Source organism: Pelodiscus sinensis, chromosome 4, assembly GCF_049634645.1.
Source record: "Pelodiscus sinensis isolate JC-2024 chromosome 4, ASM4963464v1, whole genome shotgun sequence".
Classification (NCBI taxonomy): Eukaryota; Metazoa; Chordata; order Testudines; family Trionychidae; genus Pelodiscus; species Pelodiscus sinensis.
Window position 1 is genome coordinate 43,588,651 of NC_134714.1, and position 16,804 is coordinate 43,605,454.

A 16,804-nucleotide genomic window follows, 5' to 3' on the forward strand; every position below is an offset into this window, starting at 1 on the left:
CATGCTGTCCACGAGTATTCTGACTATGTGGTTGTGGATATGTGCCCAGCAGTGTCTGCAAGTGCTGGCCACCATTCACAGTTCCAGAAGGTTGATGTGAAGAGCTGCTTTGCAGTTGCACCATCGACCCTGGGCAAAATGCTTGTCTAAGTAGGTGCCCCTTCCAAGGAGGGAGTCATTGGTCATGATCTGTACTGACGTTTGAGGTAGAACATTGCCCCTGCCAGAAGATTGTCTAGATTGGTCCACCATCTAACGGAGGCAACCACGTTGGATGGCAGAGGGTGGGGGGCAGATGTTCTTGTGGATATGATGTTTGGAAGGAATGTATACCAATATCAGCCAGTGTTGAAGGCAACAAAGATGTAGATGGGCCTAGTGAACAACATAAGTTGTCGCAGTCATATGGTCCATCAGTTGTAAACAGGTAAGTACCGGTACAGTTGGACTCGTGGAAACCACTGCAACCAGATCATGTATTGACTGAAATCTTTGCACGAGTAAGTAGGTGCGGGTAATGATGGAGTCTAGCCATAGAAGTCCATAATCTGTGTTGGATGAAACATAGATTTTTTTGCTCATTCCTAATGAGTCCCAATGATTCAAAGAAATATCTGGCACTGCATATTATGCTGTGTGCTTCTGCACGGGATGGACCCTTTATAAGACAAGCATCGAGGTATGGGGAGATCACGAAGCCCTGATGACATAGATATGCCACGACAACTGCGTGTCTTTGAAAACACTCTGGGGGCAGATGAGAAGTTGAAGGGCAAAAAGCGATATTGGAAAATCTTCCAACGCTACTGTGAAATTGGCCATGGGATGGACAAAAATAGGCATCTTGCACGTCAAGGGCTGCAAACCAGTCTCCCTTGTCCAATGTTGGGATTATAGATGCTAGCTAACCATTTTGAACCGCTGATTGCATAAGTATTTATTGAGTTTGAGAAGATCAAGGATGGGTCTCCAGCCTCCCGTTCTTTTCTCTGCGAGAAAGTAATTGGAGTAGAAGTCTTTGCCTCTGAATTGGTCTGGCACTCTATTGACTGCTCCTATGGCAAGGAGACAGTGTGCTTCTTGTCTTAGGAGCTCCTTGCAAGAGGGGTCCCTGAAGAGGGATGGAGGGGGTGTTGGAGGAAGAGAGAAAAAGAGTATGGTGCACCCAAATATTACAATTTCAAGGAACTAGTGGTCCATGGTAATGACAGCCCACTGGTGGTAAAAGGGGCACAAGTGGTGTTAAAATATGCAAGGACGCTCATGAAGCAGATGTGCAAGGGAGAGGTCAGGCAGATCCTCGACCAACATCTCAAAATTGCTGTTTGGTGGACTGTTGAGTGGAGGAGTGGTCGCTTCCTCTTTGTGGTCGCTTCCTCTGAGTTCGTAGTCTAAAGTGAGATTAATCAAAGTCTCTCTGTTGATTGCGAGAGTACAAAAAAATCACAATGCTGTTGGTAGGGCATATAGCATCTGCATTGGTATAGAGCAGTGGTCTCCAACTTTTTTACACCCAAGATCACTCTGTTCCCCTCCTCTCTATCACTTGCTGTCCCCAGCCCTTATATATTCTCACTGGGTTGAGACAGGAGGTGCAGGCTCTGAGGTGGGAATGAGGGATTTGGGAGTGGGAAGGGGTGAGAGGTGCAAGCTCTGGAAGGGAATCTGGATGCAGGAGGTGGTGGTGAAGGGGGCTCCAGGTTGGGAAATGGTGGGGTCAGGTGGAGGGTTGGGGTGCTGAGCAAGCCACAGGATTGTGGATGTGAGGGTGCAAGAGTTTGGGTTGGGTGTGTGAGGGGCTCAGGGCAAGGAAGTTGGGAATATGATGGGCTCAGGACACAGATTTGCGGTGTGTGGATGGTGCAGGAGTGTTGTGGCAGAAGACTGAGGATGTGGGGGTGCAGGAGTTTGGGGATGTGAGAGAGTCAGGACAGAGGGTTCCAGTGTATGATAGGCTCAGATTTAGGGTTGGGGGGGTCTTCTTGGCTAGGCTTCATTTTTAAATAAAATATTATATCAAACATAAAAGGTTTCAGCATTGTCTTTATTTATGAGAGGGGCGAGGAACCTGTTTTGAGTCAGGGTCACTGACCCACAGAAAAGTCAGTAGGGGCCACACAAGTGAGATGCAAAAAAACAACCCCTCCAAGCCCCCCCAAGCCTCACTAATGTGGCTCCAACTGTGCTGGTGGGGGCAGGGGACAGGGTGCTGGGTCAAGGGGCTGGGGCAGGTAGCAGGGAGCTGGTGGGAACAGGGTGCTTGGGAAGGGTACTCATTGGGGGGGGGGGTCGGGTCTGGCCAGGGGGAGGGGACAGGAACAGCTGGGACCAGTACCTAGGGATCCTGCAACTGCATGCAAGGTTCGGGTCTCAGGATGCACGTGCACTGCTTCCCCCTCCCCAAACACCTGGCGCGTTTCCTGAACAGCTGGGTCTGTCGCGCGCCGGCGACTTCCTTCCCCCTGCTGCTTTCCTCCGCGGGGGTTGGGGGGGGGGGGGGGGAGGAGGATGGAGTCCCAGGACTGTGCCAGCTCCAACTGCTCAGAAAGCGCACACCCTGCTCCTCCGCTCCCCATGGCAGCCACGTGCTTCCTGAGCAGTTGGAGCTGGCGCGGTCCCAGGACTCCTACTTCCTCCCCCACCCCCCCAACTCCACGCAGGAAGGAAGTTGCCGGTGCATGACAGACCCTGCATTTCAGAAAACATGCCAGCTGTTTGAGGGAGAGGGGAGAGGGGAGCAGCCTGCACACTTCCTGAAACCCCAGACATGGCATGTAGCTTCGGGATTTTCCCCACCCCACCCCACCCCACAGGAAGCCAGTGCCACCTCCATTGTCGCTGGAAGTAGCATCATTGGGGGCTTCTTCTTCGGGGTGGGGGAAAATGGGGGGGCCCGAATGCCTCGTGATTGACTGATTGAGCTTCCCCAATCGACCAGTCGGTGACCACGGGTATAGAGGCATATAGGATATGCAGTGTGGTATGAGAGTCCTTGCTTGTATGCAAGACCTTCTCGGTCTTTGCCACAAACAGCTTTTCTTTATCAAAAGGAAGGTCCTTCACTTCGTTCTGAAATTCCTTAGGGACTCCAGCGGCTTGGAGCCATGAAGCACTCTACATGACTACTGATGTTGCTGTACAACAGGCAGCTGTGTCTGCAACACAGAGGGCCACTGTAAAGGAGTGAGAACCGTAGTATAGCCCTCCTGCACTATGGAATTCAGGATGATTTTTTTTTTTTTTTTTTTTGGTTATCTGGGAGATGGTCCATCCGCTCCGTAAGATTGAGTAGTTACCAAAATTGTGGTTGCTAGAAGGGCTGCATAATTGGCAACACAGAGCTGAAGAGTTGATGAAGAATACATCTTTCTGCCAAATATGTCTATGTTTACACTATCCTTGTCCAGCTTATGTTGTTATACTGTGGCAGTCTGCATCAACTACTAAGGAATTAGGTTGAGAGTGAGAGAATAAAAAGTCCATGCCCTTGGCAGGATCAAAATATTTCTTATCAGCCCTCTTGTTAGTAGGAGGGGCAGAAGCTGGGATCTCCCATATTTTATCAGCTGCTTCCATGATCGCCTCATCAATAGGCAGTGTGATCTTGGCACATACAGTAAGCTGTAGAATTTTCAGGAGATGTTATTTCTCCTGGACCTCAGTGAGCTGGACCTCCTGAGGGGTGGCTATCCTTTTGAACTGTTCCTGGAACTGTTTTAAATCATCAGTTGGTCAGGCATCTCCTGGAATGACTGTCTCATCCAGGAAGGAAGAGGATTGGTTAGGAGGAGATGTGTCAGGATGCTGAGGCTCATCCTCATCTGTTATTTGGCTCTCCATGGTCTCGGACTGCTTGGTGGGTGGCGGGCTGTGGGCATGTGATGATGGTAGGGGATGCCTCTGATGCCTCTTAGCTGGTGTTGATGAAACAGTGGATCAATGTCTGGACAATGAGTGATGGCACCAGGGTGACCTATGTCTAAAATAAGGTGGTGGGTACTGCCATTGCACCATCCAGGGAGGAGGATGGACATAGGACAACCGTGTCTGTAACGGTCATAGTGAGATCTTGTAGGTGAGGAGGGCTGGGATGAAAAGACACTTCTATGGTTGTCAAAGGCACTGCGAACTGAGAGTTCCAGTGATGTGGGAAACCAAACTAAGCCCCATGAGAAAGGGGATGATGGGGAGACCTGTCTAATGGTGGTGCCATAAAATAATCTGGTCTCTGGTACTGGAACATGCAGAGAAGTATCCTGCTGCCTCCCAGGAGCGTGTATAATGTGCACCAAAGAATCCTCTTTCGATGCCGGTATATGCAGTGCTGATGAGTGTGACATGGGGCATCAGTTCCACGCTGGGAGCCCTAGGTGGCACGTTGGCCAATTTCAAGTGTGCCTTAGTCAGTGCCAAGGGTTTTGCCGGCACTAGTGGTTCCAGGGCAATCAAATGTTTCTCTGGTTCCTGTGCCATGTCAGCCAATCCCAACGGAGCTGCGTGCTGGGACTTTGATTCTGCACTGATCACAGAATGGGCATTTGTGGTGTTGGATGTTCCCTGCTTGTCTCCACTACTGACGCAAGCAAATGAAGTAGCTGGGAGAAATCGGGTTGGTGAAACTCTCTTTTTGGTTGAAGTTTTCGGTACCAGGGAGCTCGCTCACACCATTTTTTCAGCCCTTGGAAGGTCCAAACGAGACAAGGAGTCTCTGGGGTCAGCTGGTAAAGAGCCTTATCAAACAGGAGCACGCAAAGATGCATCTCCCTGCTGAAGCACACTTTTGTTGTTAGTCTACAGCAATGAGGGCATTTCTGGGGAGTGCTTGCCTTCCCCAGGCACCTAATACATGAAGGGTGCCTGTCTGACGCTGGCATCGGCTTGTGACAACTGTTGCAATTTTTTAAGCCTAATGAGCCTGGCACGACAGAAATCTTTTGCAGCGGTTAACTGCAGCCTACATCCGCTACTTAAAAAAAAAAAAAAAGGAACTAGTAACTAACTAATCAGAAAGAGATCATGAAACTAACCAACCAACAAGAATGCTAACTAATTAATCTTGACTTAATCTACTAAGTAAACTCTGAGGAGAGATGCCAGCTCTGTCTGCGACCGAGGGTGGTAACGAAGGAACTGAGGAGGGTCGGGACGCATGCGTGCAATGCAGGGCGCGAATAGCAAGAGGCACCTAGTCTGCATGCACAGCCCAATTGGCTACCTCTATAAAAACTCCAATCTACGGCACTGGGACAATCTAGCACTTACAGCTTCCATGGGAACATTACTCAAAGAACCGCCTTTCTTCCCTGTCTTCACTCCCCTATGTCACCCCTATCAACATCTCTGCCTCGATATCTTCACTCTCTAAAATCTTCCATAATCCATCCACTTTCTAAAAACCCTCCCTGGACTCCAGTATTATACCTACCACATCAGAAATTATTCTTAAAGAAAACATTAGGAGAATATTTTTCCATCTTAACGGCTTTCCCTGGCCCTATCCCTGTAGATAAATCAGAGTTTCTTCACTGCAGTTGGGGAAACAAGCAGAGAGGGGAAGTCAGGGTATGTCTACACTACCCTCCTAGTTCGAACTAGGAGGGTAATGTAGGCATACCGCACTTGCAAATGAAGCCCGGGATTTGAATTTCCCGGGCTTCATTTGCATAAGCGGGGAGCCGCCATTTTTAAAACCCCGCTGGTTCGAACCCCGTGCAGCGCGGCTACATGGGGCTCGAACTAGGTAGTTCGGACTAGGCTTCCTATTCCGAACTACCGGTACAGTCTGATTCTGTCTTGACTATCCTAAACATTTTGGTATCATCTGCAAACTTTACTACCTCACTGCTTACCCCTTTCTCCAGATCATTTATGAATAAGTTGAAAAGGATTGGTCCTAGGACTGACCCTTGGGGGACACCACTAGTTACCCCTCTCCAATCTGAAAATTTACCATTTATTCCTACCCTTTGTTTCCTGTCTTTTAACCAGTTCTCAGTCCAAGGAAGGACCTTCCCTCTTATCCCATGGCCATGTAATTTACACAAGAGCCTTTGGTGAGGGATCTTGTCAAAGGCTTTCTGAAAATCCAAGTATACTATATCTCCTGGATCCCCCTTGTCCACATGTTTGTTAACCCCTTCAAAGAACTCTAATAGATTAGTAAGACAGGATTTCCCCTTACAGAAACCATGTTGACTTTTGTCAAACAAATTATGTTCTTCTACATGCTTCACAATTTTAATCTTTACTATTGTTTCAACTTATTTGCCCAGTACTGAAGTTAGACTTACCGGTCTGTAATTACCAGGATCGCCTCTAGAGCCCTTTTTAAATATTGGTGTCACGTTGGCTACCTTCCAGTCATTAGGTACGGAAGCCGATTTAAAGGATAGGTTACAAACCACAGATAATAGCTCAGCAATTTCCCATTTGAGTTCTTTTAGAACCCTTGGATGAATGCCATCTGGTCCCGGAGATTTGTTAATATTAAGTTTTTCTATTTGTTCCAAAACCTCCTCTAATGACACTTCAATCCAGGACGGTTCCTCAGATTCATCATCCACAAAGGACGGTGCAGATTCGGGAATCTCCCCAACGTCCTCAGCCGTGAAGACTGAAGCAAAGAAATCATTTAGTTTCTCCGCAATGGCTTTATCGTCCTTGATTGCTCCTTTTATAACTCGATCATCTAGGGGACCCACAGGTTTTTTAGCAGGCTTCCTGCTTCTAATGTACTTAAAAACATTTTGTTATTTCTTTTTGAGTTTTTGGCTAGCTGTTCCTCAAAATCTTTTTGCGCTTTTCTTATTACATTTTTACACTTGATTTGACAGTGTTTATGTTCCTTTCTATTTATCTCACTAGGAGTGGACTTCCACTTCTTAAAAGATACTTTTTTGACCCTCACTGCTTCTTTTACATGGTGGTTAAGCCACAGTGACTCTTTTTTAGGTCTCTTACTATGTTTTTTAATTTGGAGTATACATTTAAGTTGGGCCTCTATTATGGTGACTTTAAAAAGTTTCCATGCAGCTTGCAGGGATTTGGCTCTAGTCACTGTGCCTTTTAATTTCTGTTTAACTAACCTCCTCATTTTTGTGTAATTCCCCTTTTTTAAATTAAATGCCAGGGTGCTGGACTGCTGAGGTGTTCTTCCCACCACAGGAATGTTGAATGTTATTATATTATGGTCACTATCCCCAAGCGGTCCGGTAACAGTTATATCCTGGACCTGATCCTGCACTCCACTCAGGACTAAATCGAGAATTGCCTCCGTCCCTTGTGGGTTCCTGCACTAGCTGCTCCATGAAGCAGTCATTTAAGCCATTGAGAAATTTTATCTCCGCTTCTCTTCCTGAGGTGACATGTATCCAGTCAATATGGGGGTAATTAAAATCCCCCATTATTATAGAGTTCTTTATTTTGGTAGCCTCTCTATTCTCCCTCAGCATTTCTATGTCAGTATCGCTGTCCTGGTCAGGTGGTCGGTAATATATCCCTACTGCTAATTTCTTATTATTGGAGCATGGAATTACTATCCATAGCAATTCTATTGAACATGTTGATTCACTTAATATTTTTATTTCATTTGATTCTACATTATCTTTCACATACTGTGCCACTCCGCCACCCACCCGGTCTGCTCGATCCTTTCTATATATTTTATATCCCGGTATGATTGTGTCCCACAGATTTTCCTCATTGCACCAGGTTTCAGTGATGCCTATTATGTCAATCTCCTCATTTAATACGAGGTACTCTAGTTCACCCATCTTATTAGTCAGACTCCTAGCATTTGTGTACATGCACTTTAGAAATTTGCCACTGGTTATATGTCTGCCCTTCCCTGAAGCATTGGATTCCTTTGTATGCAGTTGTTTGTCTTCTCTGGCCCATGGTTTGCCCTCTCCCCTCCTCTCTTTCTGACTACAGCTTAGAGAATCTCTATCAATGGATTCTCCTCTAAGAGAAGTCTCCTTCCGATTTACGTGCATCTCCACACCAATCGGCTTTCCCCCATCTCTTAGTTTAAAAACTGCTCTACGGCCTTTTTAATGTTTAGTGCCAGCAGTCTGGTTCCACCCTGGTTTAGGTGGAGCCCATCCTTCCTGTATAGGCTCCCCCTCTCCCAAAAGTGTCCCCAGTTCCTAATAAATCTAAACCCCTTGTTCCTACACCATCGTCTCATCCACACATTGAGACTCTGAAGCTCTGCCTGCCTACCTGGCCCTGCGCGTGGAACTGGAAGCATTTCCGAGAATGCCACCATAGAGGTCCTGGATTTCAGTCTCTTTCCTAGCAGTCTAAATTTGGCCTCCAGGACATCTCTTCTACCCTTCCGTACGTCATTGGTACCTACATGTACCACGACCACCGGCTCCTCCCCAGCACTACACAAGTCTATCTAGGTGCCTCGAGAGATCCGCAACCTTCGCACCAGGCAGGCAAGTGACCATACGGTTCTCCCAGTAATCACAAACCCAACTACCTATGTTTCTAACAATCGAATAACCCACTACTAACACCTGCCTTTCCTAACTGGCATTCCCTCCCCCTCAGAGGTATCCTCAGTGCGAGAGGATACCGCAACATCCTCTGGGAGGAGGGTCCCAACTATGGGATAGTTTCCCTCTGCTCCCATTGAATGCTCTGTTCCCTTGAGACTTTCATCCTCCTTAAGAGCACTGGGGCTCTCAAGACTGGAGGTGGGACAGTACTACAGTGTCCGGGAAAGTCTCATCAACATAGCTCTCTGCCTCCCTTAGCTCCTCCAGTTCAGCCACCCTGGCCTCCAAAGCCCGAACTCGGTCTCTGAGGGTCAGGAGCTCCTTGCAACGGATGCACACATATGCCACCCGCCCACAGGGCAGGTAATCATACATGTTACACTCGACGCAATAAACAGGATAGCCCCCACTCTGCTGCTGGGCTTCTGTCTCCATTTTTCTAATGAATAAATTTAAGTATAAACTGGGATTCTTTTTAAACCTCTAGAATATAGATTATTATAGGAGTTATGTTTTAAAGAAGGTCAGAAGTCACTAGTGCCCTCTAACCTCCCCCTCTAAACTCCCTCTCCAAACTCCCTGTTAGCTGTTCATGTTCGCAAGCTTCCTGGTCGCTGAGTCACAGGCTTATATAGCTCTGGTAGCCCCTCTCCCTGACTGAGGCTCAGCCAATTAACAGAAGCTTCTGGATTTCAAACATTTTAGAAGCTCCTTCAAACAAACAAAGAAACCAACCAACCAACCAACCACAAGCTCAGCACACAGCAAATAACTCCCACACACACAAACACACACTCCAGACAGTCACTTACCACAAGGGTCCCGTTTTTACTCCTCTTACCTGGAGAACTCCCTCTCCAAACTCCCGGTTAGCTGTTTCTTTTCGCACTTAGGGTATGTGTAGACTACATGCCTCTGCCGAAAGAGGCATGTAAATTAGACATACCAACATAGCCAATGAAGCGGGGATTTAAATATCCCCCGCTTCATTAGAATAAAAATGGCAGCCACGTTGTGCTGACTCAGCTGTTTGTTGGCACAAAATGGCAGTCAAGACAGGGATCGGTCACCAAGGAAAGCCTTTGTTGACCGATTCTATAAACCTCGATCCCTGTCCTGACTGCTGCTTTGTGCCGACAAACAGCTGAGTCAGCACAACGTGGCTGCCATTTTTATTCTAATGAAGCGGGGGATATTTAAATCCCCGCTTCATTGGCTATGTTGGTATGTCTAATTTACATGCCTCTTTCGGCAGAGGCATGTAGTCTACACATACCCTTATAGTAGAGTTGCAGCATAAAAGCCTTCTCTTCTACAATTTGCTAGGATTCCAGGGGTCTCACTACAGTCATTTACAGGCTCTCACCCCTTTGGGCAAAACTGATTAAAACTGCTATCCGGCTGTTCTTCTCAGAGTTGCAGCAGGAAGTCCTGGGTTGCTGAACTTGCTTACCTGAGTCTTCTGAAAGGGATTTCTTCTGGCTGACTCAGACGAATGATGGCCTACCCGGCTTGTCCGCTGGCCTGGATCCTGGCACACAAAACCTGTGGAAGAGTAAGAAACTATGTAAAAAGAAGAGATTATTCACTTTGTGCAGCAACTGTAGTTTTCTAAGATATATTCCCGTCCCTCCCCTCTCCCCGTCATTCCACTTCACATGCAAGTGCACTCCACGCACTTTCTACTGGAGATTTTCGCTAGCGGTGTCCATTCGATCCAAGCAAGGATCCACACCCTTGTGCTCACACAATGACTATCCAGAGTTGCACAGATAAATTGCACTCAGTTCTTTCTCTACTGCAAAGTCTCACAAAGGAAACCCTAAAACAGAGGAAGCAGGGCAGGAAGTGGAACATCTTTAAGGGGATACAACCCAAAGAATTGCACTCCGTCTTCTACACTACACTCCTTCTTTGAGAAGTGTCCCTATGGGTGCTCCACTTCCAGTGACTCCGGGGTAGTATGCCCACAGAAAGGAAAGAGCTTCAGAGTCAGGTCCAGCACTAAAGACAAATCCATGTTGCTGAATACTGCCTCAGCTCTAAAGGGATGACTCAAGGCCTATTGTTTGGAGAAGCTATATACTGAAGACAACAAAGAGGTTCTGAAAATCTCAGATACCGGAACATCTGTAAATAATGAAATAGATGTTGATTGTGACTTTGTACAGTGAACCCTAGAATTCCCCATTGAATTTTAGACACATCATAATATGAAAAATCATACCCCAAGACCCCTGGAAGTAAGGAGTCCTAGAAGTCTTCTTACTTTGGAATTTTTTGGCCCTATCCAAGTAGAAGGCCAAAGTTCTTCTCACATGTAAAGTATGAAAGGAAGCCTTCTGTTGAGAAGAGTGAGAGTGTGTGTGTGTGTGTGTGTGTGTGTGTGTGTGTGTGTGTGTGTGTGGAGGAGAGGGAGAGGGGGGATTGGTAAAATGAATGCACTGACTATAAGATGAAACTCAGATTATATCTGTGATGCTATGCCATATTGTAATGGAAATATGCTTTTGAATATGAATATGCATAACGCAAATATGCTTTATGCAAAATGGGGCAAATAACCTGTCATTCAAGTGCTTGTGATCCCTTGAATGTGTATATTCTATTTGGGTGCATATATCTTTCTTACATGTGAAGTTAGAAATATTAAAATGTTAAGTGAAAATCTGCTTTTTAATCTAGGTCTTCTAGTGAAAGCCATTAGTAATACTTAAATAACTGAATGGCCTGGTGATCAAGGCAATGATCTGTAAACGATTTTGTCTTTTTCCTGTAAGCCTTAGCCGTGGTGGGTCCCACAAAGACAGATGACCATGCCACTTGTTGCTCCAACTCCATCTTGAATTTGTTTTTTTCCATTGAGATGGGGATTATGGAACAAAGACTTCTATTTAAGGAATGGATAGCAAACTGGGTGGCGTGCCCCCCTAGGGGGGTTGAAGAAATTCCAGGAGGGGCACAAGGCATCCCAGTTGTCCCCCCCGTCAATCTCCCCCCCCCCAAGTTTTGCTGCTATTTTTGTTTTTCGGCCCCAGTCAGTTTCTTTTTTTTGCTCAACAAGTTTTGCTGAGGGATGGGGGAGGGGGGAAGGCGTAAGGGTTTCTCAAAAATCAAAAAAGAGGCGTGATGCTGAAAAGTTTGGGAACCAATGAACTAGGGTGAGAAATATGATTAGTTACAACTTCTCTTAGGCTACGTCTACACTGGCCCCTTTTCCGAAAGGGGCATGCTAATTTTCAACTTCAGAATAGGGAAATCCGCAGGGGATTTAAATATCCCCCGCGGAATTTAAATAAAGATGTCCGCCGCTTTTTTCCGGCTTGGGGAAAAGCCGGAAAAAAGCGTCTAGACTGGCCCGATCCTCCGGAATAAAGCCCTATTCTGGAGGATCTCTTATTCCTTCTTCAAAGTAGGAATAAGAGATCCTCCGGAATAGGGCTTTATTCCGGAGGATCGGGCCAGTCTAGACGCTTTTTTCCGGCTTTTCCCCAAGCCGGAAAAAAGCGGCGGACATCTTTATTTAAATCCCGCGGGGGATATTTAAATCCCCTGCGGATTTCCCTATTCTGAAGTTGAAAATTAGCATGCCCCTTTCGGAAAAGGGGCCAGTGTAGACGTAGCCTTAATGTATTAGGCTTAGCTGGCATGTTTTATTTTTGCTCAGTAACATACTTTCATCTGACCAGAGTTATGAGTAGGGGATATGAAAACTTGAAATAAATAGGAGAGGGGAAGGAGAGGGGGGAGAAAAAGAAAAAAAGAAGAGGGGTGAGAGACAGAGCATCATTAAGTATCTGGAGAATGGGTACTTATCTACCTTGATCTGCTTAGGTTTGAGTACACATTCTCCAGATATTTAATGATGCTCTCTCTCACACTCCCCTTCCTTTTCTTTTTTTTCCTCCCCCCTCTCCTTCCCCTCTCCTATTTATTTTGAGTTTTCGTATCCCCTACTCATAATTCCGCACATCTGAAGTGGGCTGTGCCCACAAAACCTCATCATACCATCTACATGTTTTGTTAGTCTATAAAGTGCTACCAGACCATTTGTTGTTTTTTTTCTGTAAGGGTGTGTCTAGATTACAGGGTTTTGCCGACAAAACTATACCTTGTTCTGTACGTTGACAGAACTCAGCAGTTTTGTCAACGGCTATAAACCTCATTCTATGAGGAATAACGCTCTAGCACTAGCAAAATGGCTCGAGTATAATTATGCAATTAACGGCAAGCTTCCATTAGCAACTGTTGGTCCATGGAAAGGTTTACATTGATCCATGTGGGCCACTGGCCAAAAAGTTTGAGAACCACTGTGTTAGGGGGAGGCGAGATCACTGTGTTGATGGAGGATGGGCAAGCGGGGCTGGTGGCAGCATAGCAGGGCCAGGGGAATGGTGTTCCCCAGCCGCAAGGAGCAGCTCAGGCCTGGCGCTACTGGCCAGAAGCCTTGCCTGCACTCACCCGGCACTGGCCTTGCCAAGCAGGTAGAATAGCAGCAGGCAAAGGCGGCTGAGGAAGTGGGGGGCCATGGCAGCTGCACTGCCTGCCATGATCCCAGAAGGTAATTTCTATAAAACCTTTATTACTGTATACATTTTTAGTATGTTATAACAAAATCATTTTACCAATCATTGTTTCCATTCAAATTTTTTATTAACCTCTCTTATGCACACTTATTGCATGACTATTTTGAACACCTTTATATATTAAAAAAAATTGCAGTCCACATTTACAAAAAAAGCAGCCCCACCCCCACAGACATGCCTGCGTATGGGCCTGTTTTTGTACTTAATAAAAAACTTTTATTTATCAAACCCAGTGTAAATAATTGTTATCTGAGGGGGAGCCACAGCTGTGCATAGCTCTCCCTTCATTGATAAAGAGAGCGAACTTATGAGCTTTCTCTGTATAAAACTTTTACACAGAGTAATACAGATTTGGGGTTTTCATCTTATTTGAGGCTGTGGTCCTCGGTGCTGACAAGTCGCTGTAACTGAGCCCTACCACAGCTGAGTTACCAGCATCTGTGATACTCTGCTGAGGCTCTGTTACTCCACTCTGTGCCTTTGCTGGGGGAGACCAGAGCATCTTGCCCAGCAGGAGAGGGTGATGGGGGCCCCAGAGGGCAGGTAAGCAGGCTTAGTGATACCATCAGCCCAACAGGTGACAATTTCAAAGGGATCTCTATGACCCAAGCTGTCTCAATACCTTAGGTAGGAATTTAGGATGTGAGCATAAGGAAACCTTGTTTTTAAAAAATGAACAAAAGGATGGCATATTGGGTGAATGAACACTGAGAACACTTTTACTGGGGAATGAAAAGCTGTTATGACAGCCAAGAGCCCCTTGACCAATCTGGTTGATAATCCTGTTTTTCTTCTGTTCCAGCAGGTAATCTAATATAACCAAGAATGAGGAAGATGTAGGTGCAAGTCACTGAAGTTCATACCAAGAGATAAATCTTTTCCATATTTGAAAGTAAGTATATTGGGATATTCTTTACTACTTTTTAATAACATCTGTGATACTTCTACAGAAAAGGCAGTCTCTAGCCCCAAGAAGCCAATGAGGAGATATGCCCTGAAGCAGAACATTCCTAGGCTGGGATTAAGCAATTGACCCATATATTAGGAGAGGAATTAAGGGATAATCAACAGTTTGATCACAGGACAAAGGGACAAGTGTAACAGCTAAGGATGCCAAGTGTGTTCCAACCATGTTTGGTATCCAAGAATAATCTGGCTTTGTCCTGTCTGATTCTATAAATCATTCTCAGTATTAGAGACATTGGGGGAAATATGTAGAACAGACTTTCTGTCCATGGTAGGAAGGAGGTGTGCCACAGAGAATGGTGCCTACACTGCATCTTGAATGGAATACTGTTTAAAGAGGAAGCAAAAAAGTCTCTCACCTGGCAGGGAACTGAAACTATGTTTGGTAACTAGACTGCTCTGAGCCACAGCTTGAAGAATTAAGGCACAACCTTGCATAATCTTTTATAAAAATAAAGCTACCATGTGACCCACAAAACTGGAGGCAGTTTCTGAGGTCTGAAGGTGTTCAGACAGTCATGGCAAGATCTAACAACATTATGAATGTTTCCATGTGAAGGAAGCCCTTCAGTGAATTGAAGGATCCCCTATGAACTCTCTTTTCTATACTAAGGTCAATATGAACTATTTTTACATTGAGTTGAAGACCCCGTTTTGGGAACAGCAAAAGGTCACACTGCACAGCTAATTGCACTGCTTTGCGTGACCAATTCTTGAATGACCAGCCATGAAGGTACAGGAATACTACAACTGCCTCTTGACAAAGGTAAGTGATCACTGCAAATACTTTTGAAAAACACTCTTAAGTTGAAGAGCGTCTGAAGGGGAGCACCTACTACTTAAAATGAGCCTGGCATAAATTAAAGACACAGGTATCTTCTGTGAGATGGATATATCACTTTATGGAAATAAGTGTCTATATGTCAAGTGCTGAAAATAATCCCATGAATTTAATGAAGCAATTATAGCTGTCAGAGTTACCATCCTGAATTTCTGAGACTTTACAAATTTATTTAGTAGCCTTAAATCTAAAATCAGTCTCCACTTTCCAATTTTCTTTAGTATATGTACTTTGAGTAGAAACCCTTTCCCTTACGTTGAGCATGAATATACTCTATCACTCCTAAATTAAAAAGTGGCTTATCTCTGGTCTCAAAAACTTGTGAAAGAGGTCCCTGAAAAGGGATGGATGGGGGAACAGAGGTGAAGGAGGGAGAAAAGTGAATGGTATCATATATCTGTGATAATCTGTTCCCATGCAAGTTGAAAATGGGTAAATCACGCTATGTCTACACAGCAGTGTTATTTCCAAATAACTGATGTTATTCTGAAACAACAAAGAGTGTGTCTACATAGTAAGCCATTATTTTGAAATAATGGCGAGCTGATGGACTTCTTACTCTGACTCCTGTAACCCTCATTTCATAAGGAGTAAGGGAAGTGAAAGAAAGAATGTTCTTTCTTTGACTCCTTGCTATGTAGACAGTGCCAAAAGCCGAATTAAGCTATTTTGACTTCATGTAGCTATTTCAACTAATTGATGTAGCTGAAGTTGCATAGCTTAATTTGACTTTTGCCCTGATATGTAGATGTGTCCTCAAAGTCCAAATGGGGGAAGTAAGGAAAATGTTGCAGCTGATGGGGATGATTTGAACCCTTGACCATCCTATCGTATTGGTGTTTTGTTTCTGGCTGAGTACTTGGGCCACATGGATGAACAATTCTTTTCCTTTGAAATCTGTATTTCTTCCTGGTAAGTCCAATGGGTCTCTGGAACCAAAAAATTGGATTGGGAAGTATCTCTGGGTGCTTAGTAATCTACTAGATTTTCTTTTGTTCATAGGGTTGTAAATTCACAGAGATTGTAATCTGGTTCTGAAGTCTTTCAAAACATTCAGGGACTTCCGTGTTTTCAGACAACAACTTCATACCACCAAGCTGTAGATCTTCTGCAATGCTCTGGACTTCTCAGGGAAAAGTTGGAGAGTTGGAGCCAGGATGCCCTTTGCCTAACTACCACCACTGAAATGCAATGTGCCATAGTGTCTACCACATCTCAGAACATTTGAAGGGATGGACTGGCCAATAACTGTCCTTTAACAGTGATGGTCAGAAATTGCTCTCTCTGGTCCATTGGAAGGTGCTCAATAAAACTAATAAAATTCATGTAGCTTGGGTAATAATATTTTGCCATGAACACCTAGTAATTCTCAATCTGAAATTTCAGAGTTGCAGATGAGTAGGACTTCCAGGCGGTTCTGGTCTGCCACATGGGGTTGATTTGATGTTTCCCCCACTCATTCACCACCTCCAACACCAGACAATTAGGTAGCGAATGGGAGAATAAAAATTTTGACTCGTTGGTGGAGACATAGTATTTTTTTAATCTGCCAATTTGGAAGGTGGTGGTACTGTTGCTGGGGTCTGCCAAACCACCTTCGCTAGATCCAAAAGTGCCTCATTGATAGAGCATGCAAATCTGGTTAGTGTTGCTGACTGCAGAATGTTTATCATCTTGTGTTATGATTCTCTGACCTCTTCAAGTGATATCAGGAAAGCATCCACTACCCATTTTATGAGGTCCTGAAGCAGCTGGCTGTCAGTCACAGATGGTGATGGAGCCTTAGCAACCTCATCTGGAGACAAAGAGATGGTGATTTGAGGGGTACCTTTCTTGTCTTCTCTAGCTTCCTGTTCTTTGAATGTCTCCTGTTGACAAATGGGTTGGGGTGGAAAGGAAAAGAA

The 16,804-nt window shown here is 45.2% G+C and overlaps 1 protein-coding gene across 13 annotated transcripts in view; it reads right to left on the bottom strand.

Annotated features, from left to right (window-relative positions):
• Window positions 1–16,804, bottom strand: part of TTLL5 (tubulin tyrosine ligase like 5) — a 280,508-nt gene that overhangs the window by 185,160 nt on the left and 78,544 nt on the right. For all 13 annotated transcript variants that reach the window (XR_012903377.1, XM_075926843.1, XM_075926842.1 and 10 more), the window contains one exon: window positions 9,961–10,052. Coding sequence is in view for 12 of the 13 variants with exons in the window: in XM_075926843.1 (XP_075782958.1) it covers window positions 9,961–10,052 (92 nt within the window). In the remaining variant the exon portion in view is untranslated. The remainder of the gene's footprint in view (window positions 1–9,960; window positions 10,053–16,804) is intronic.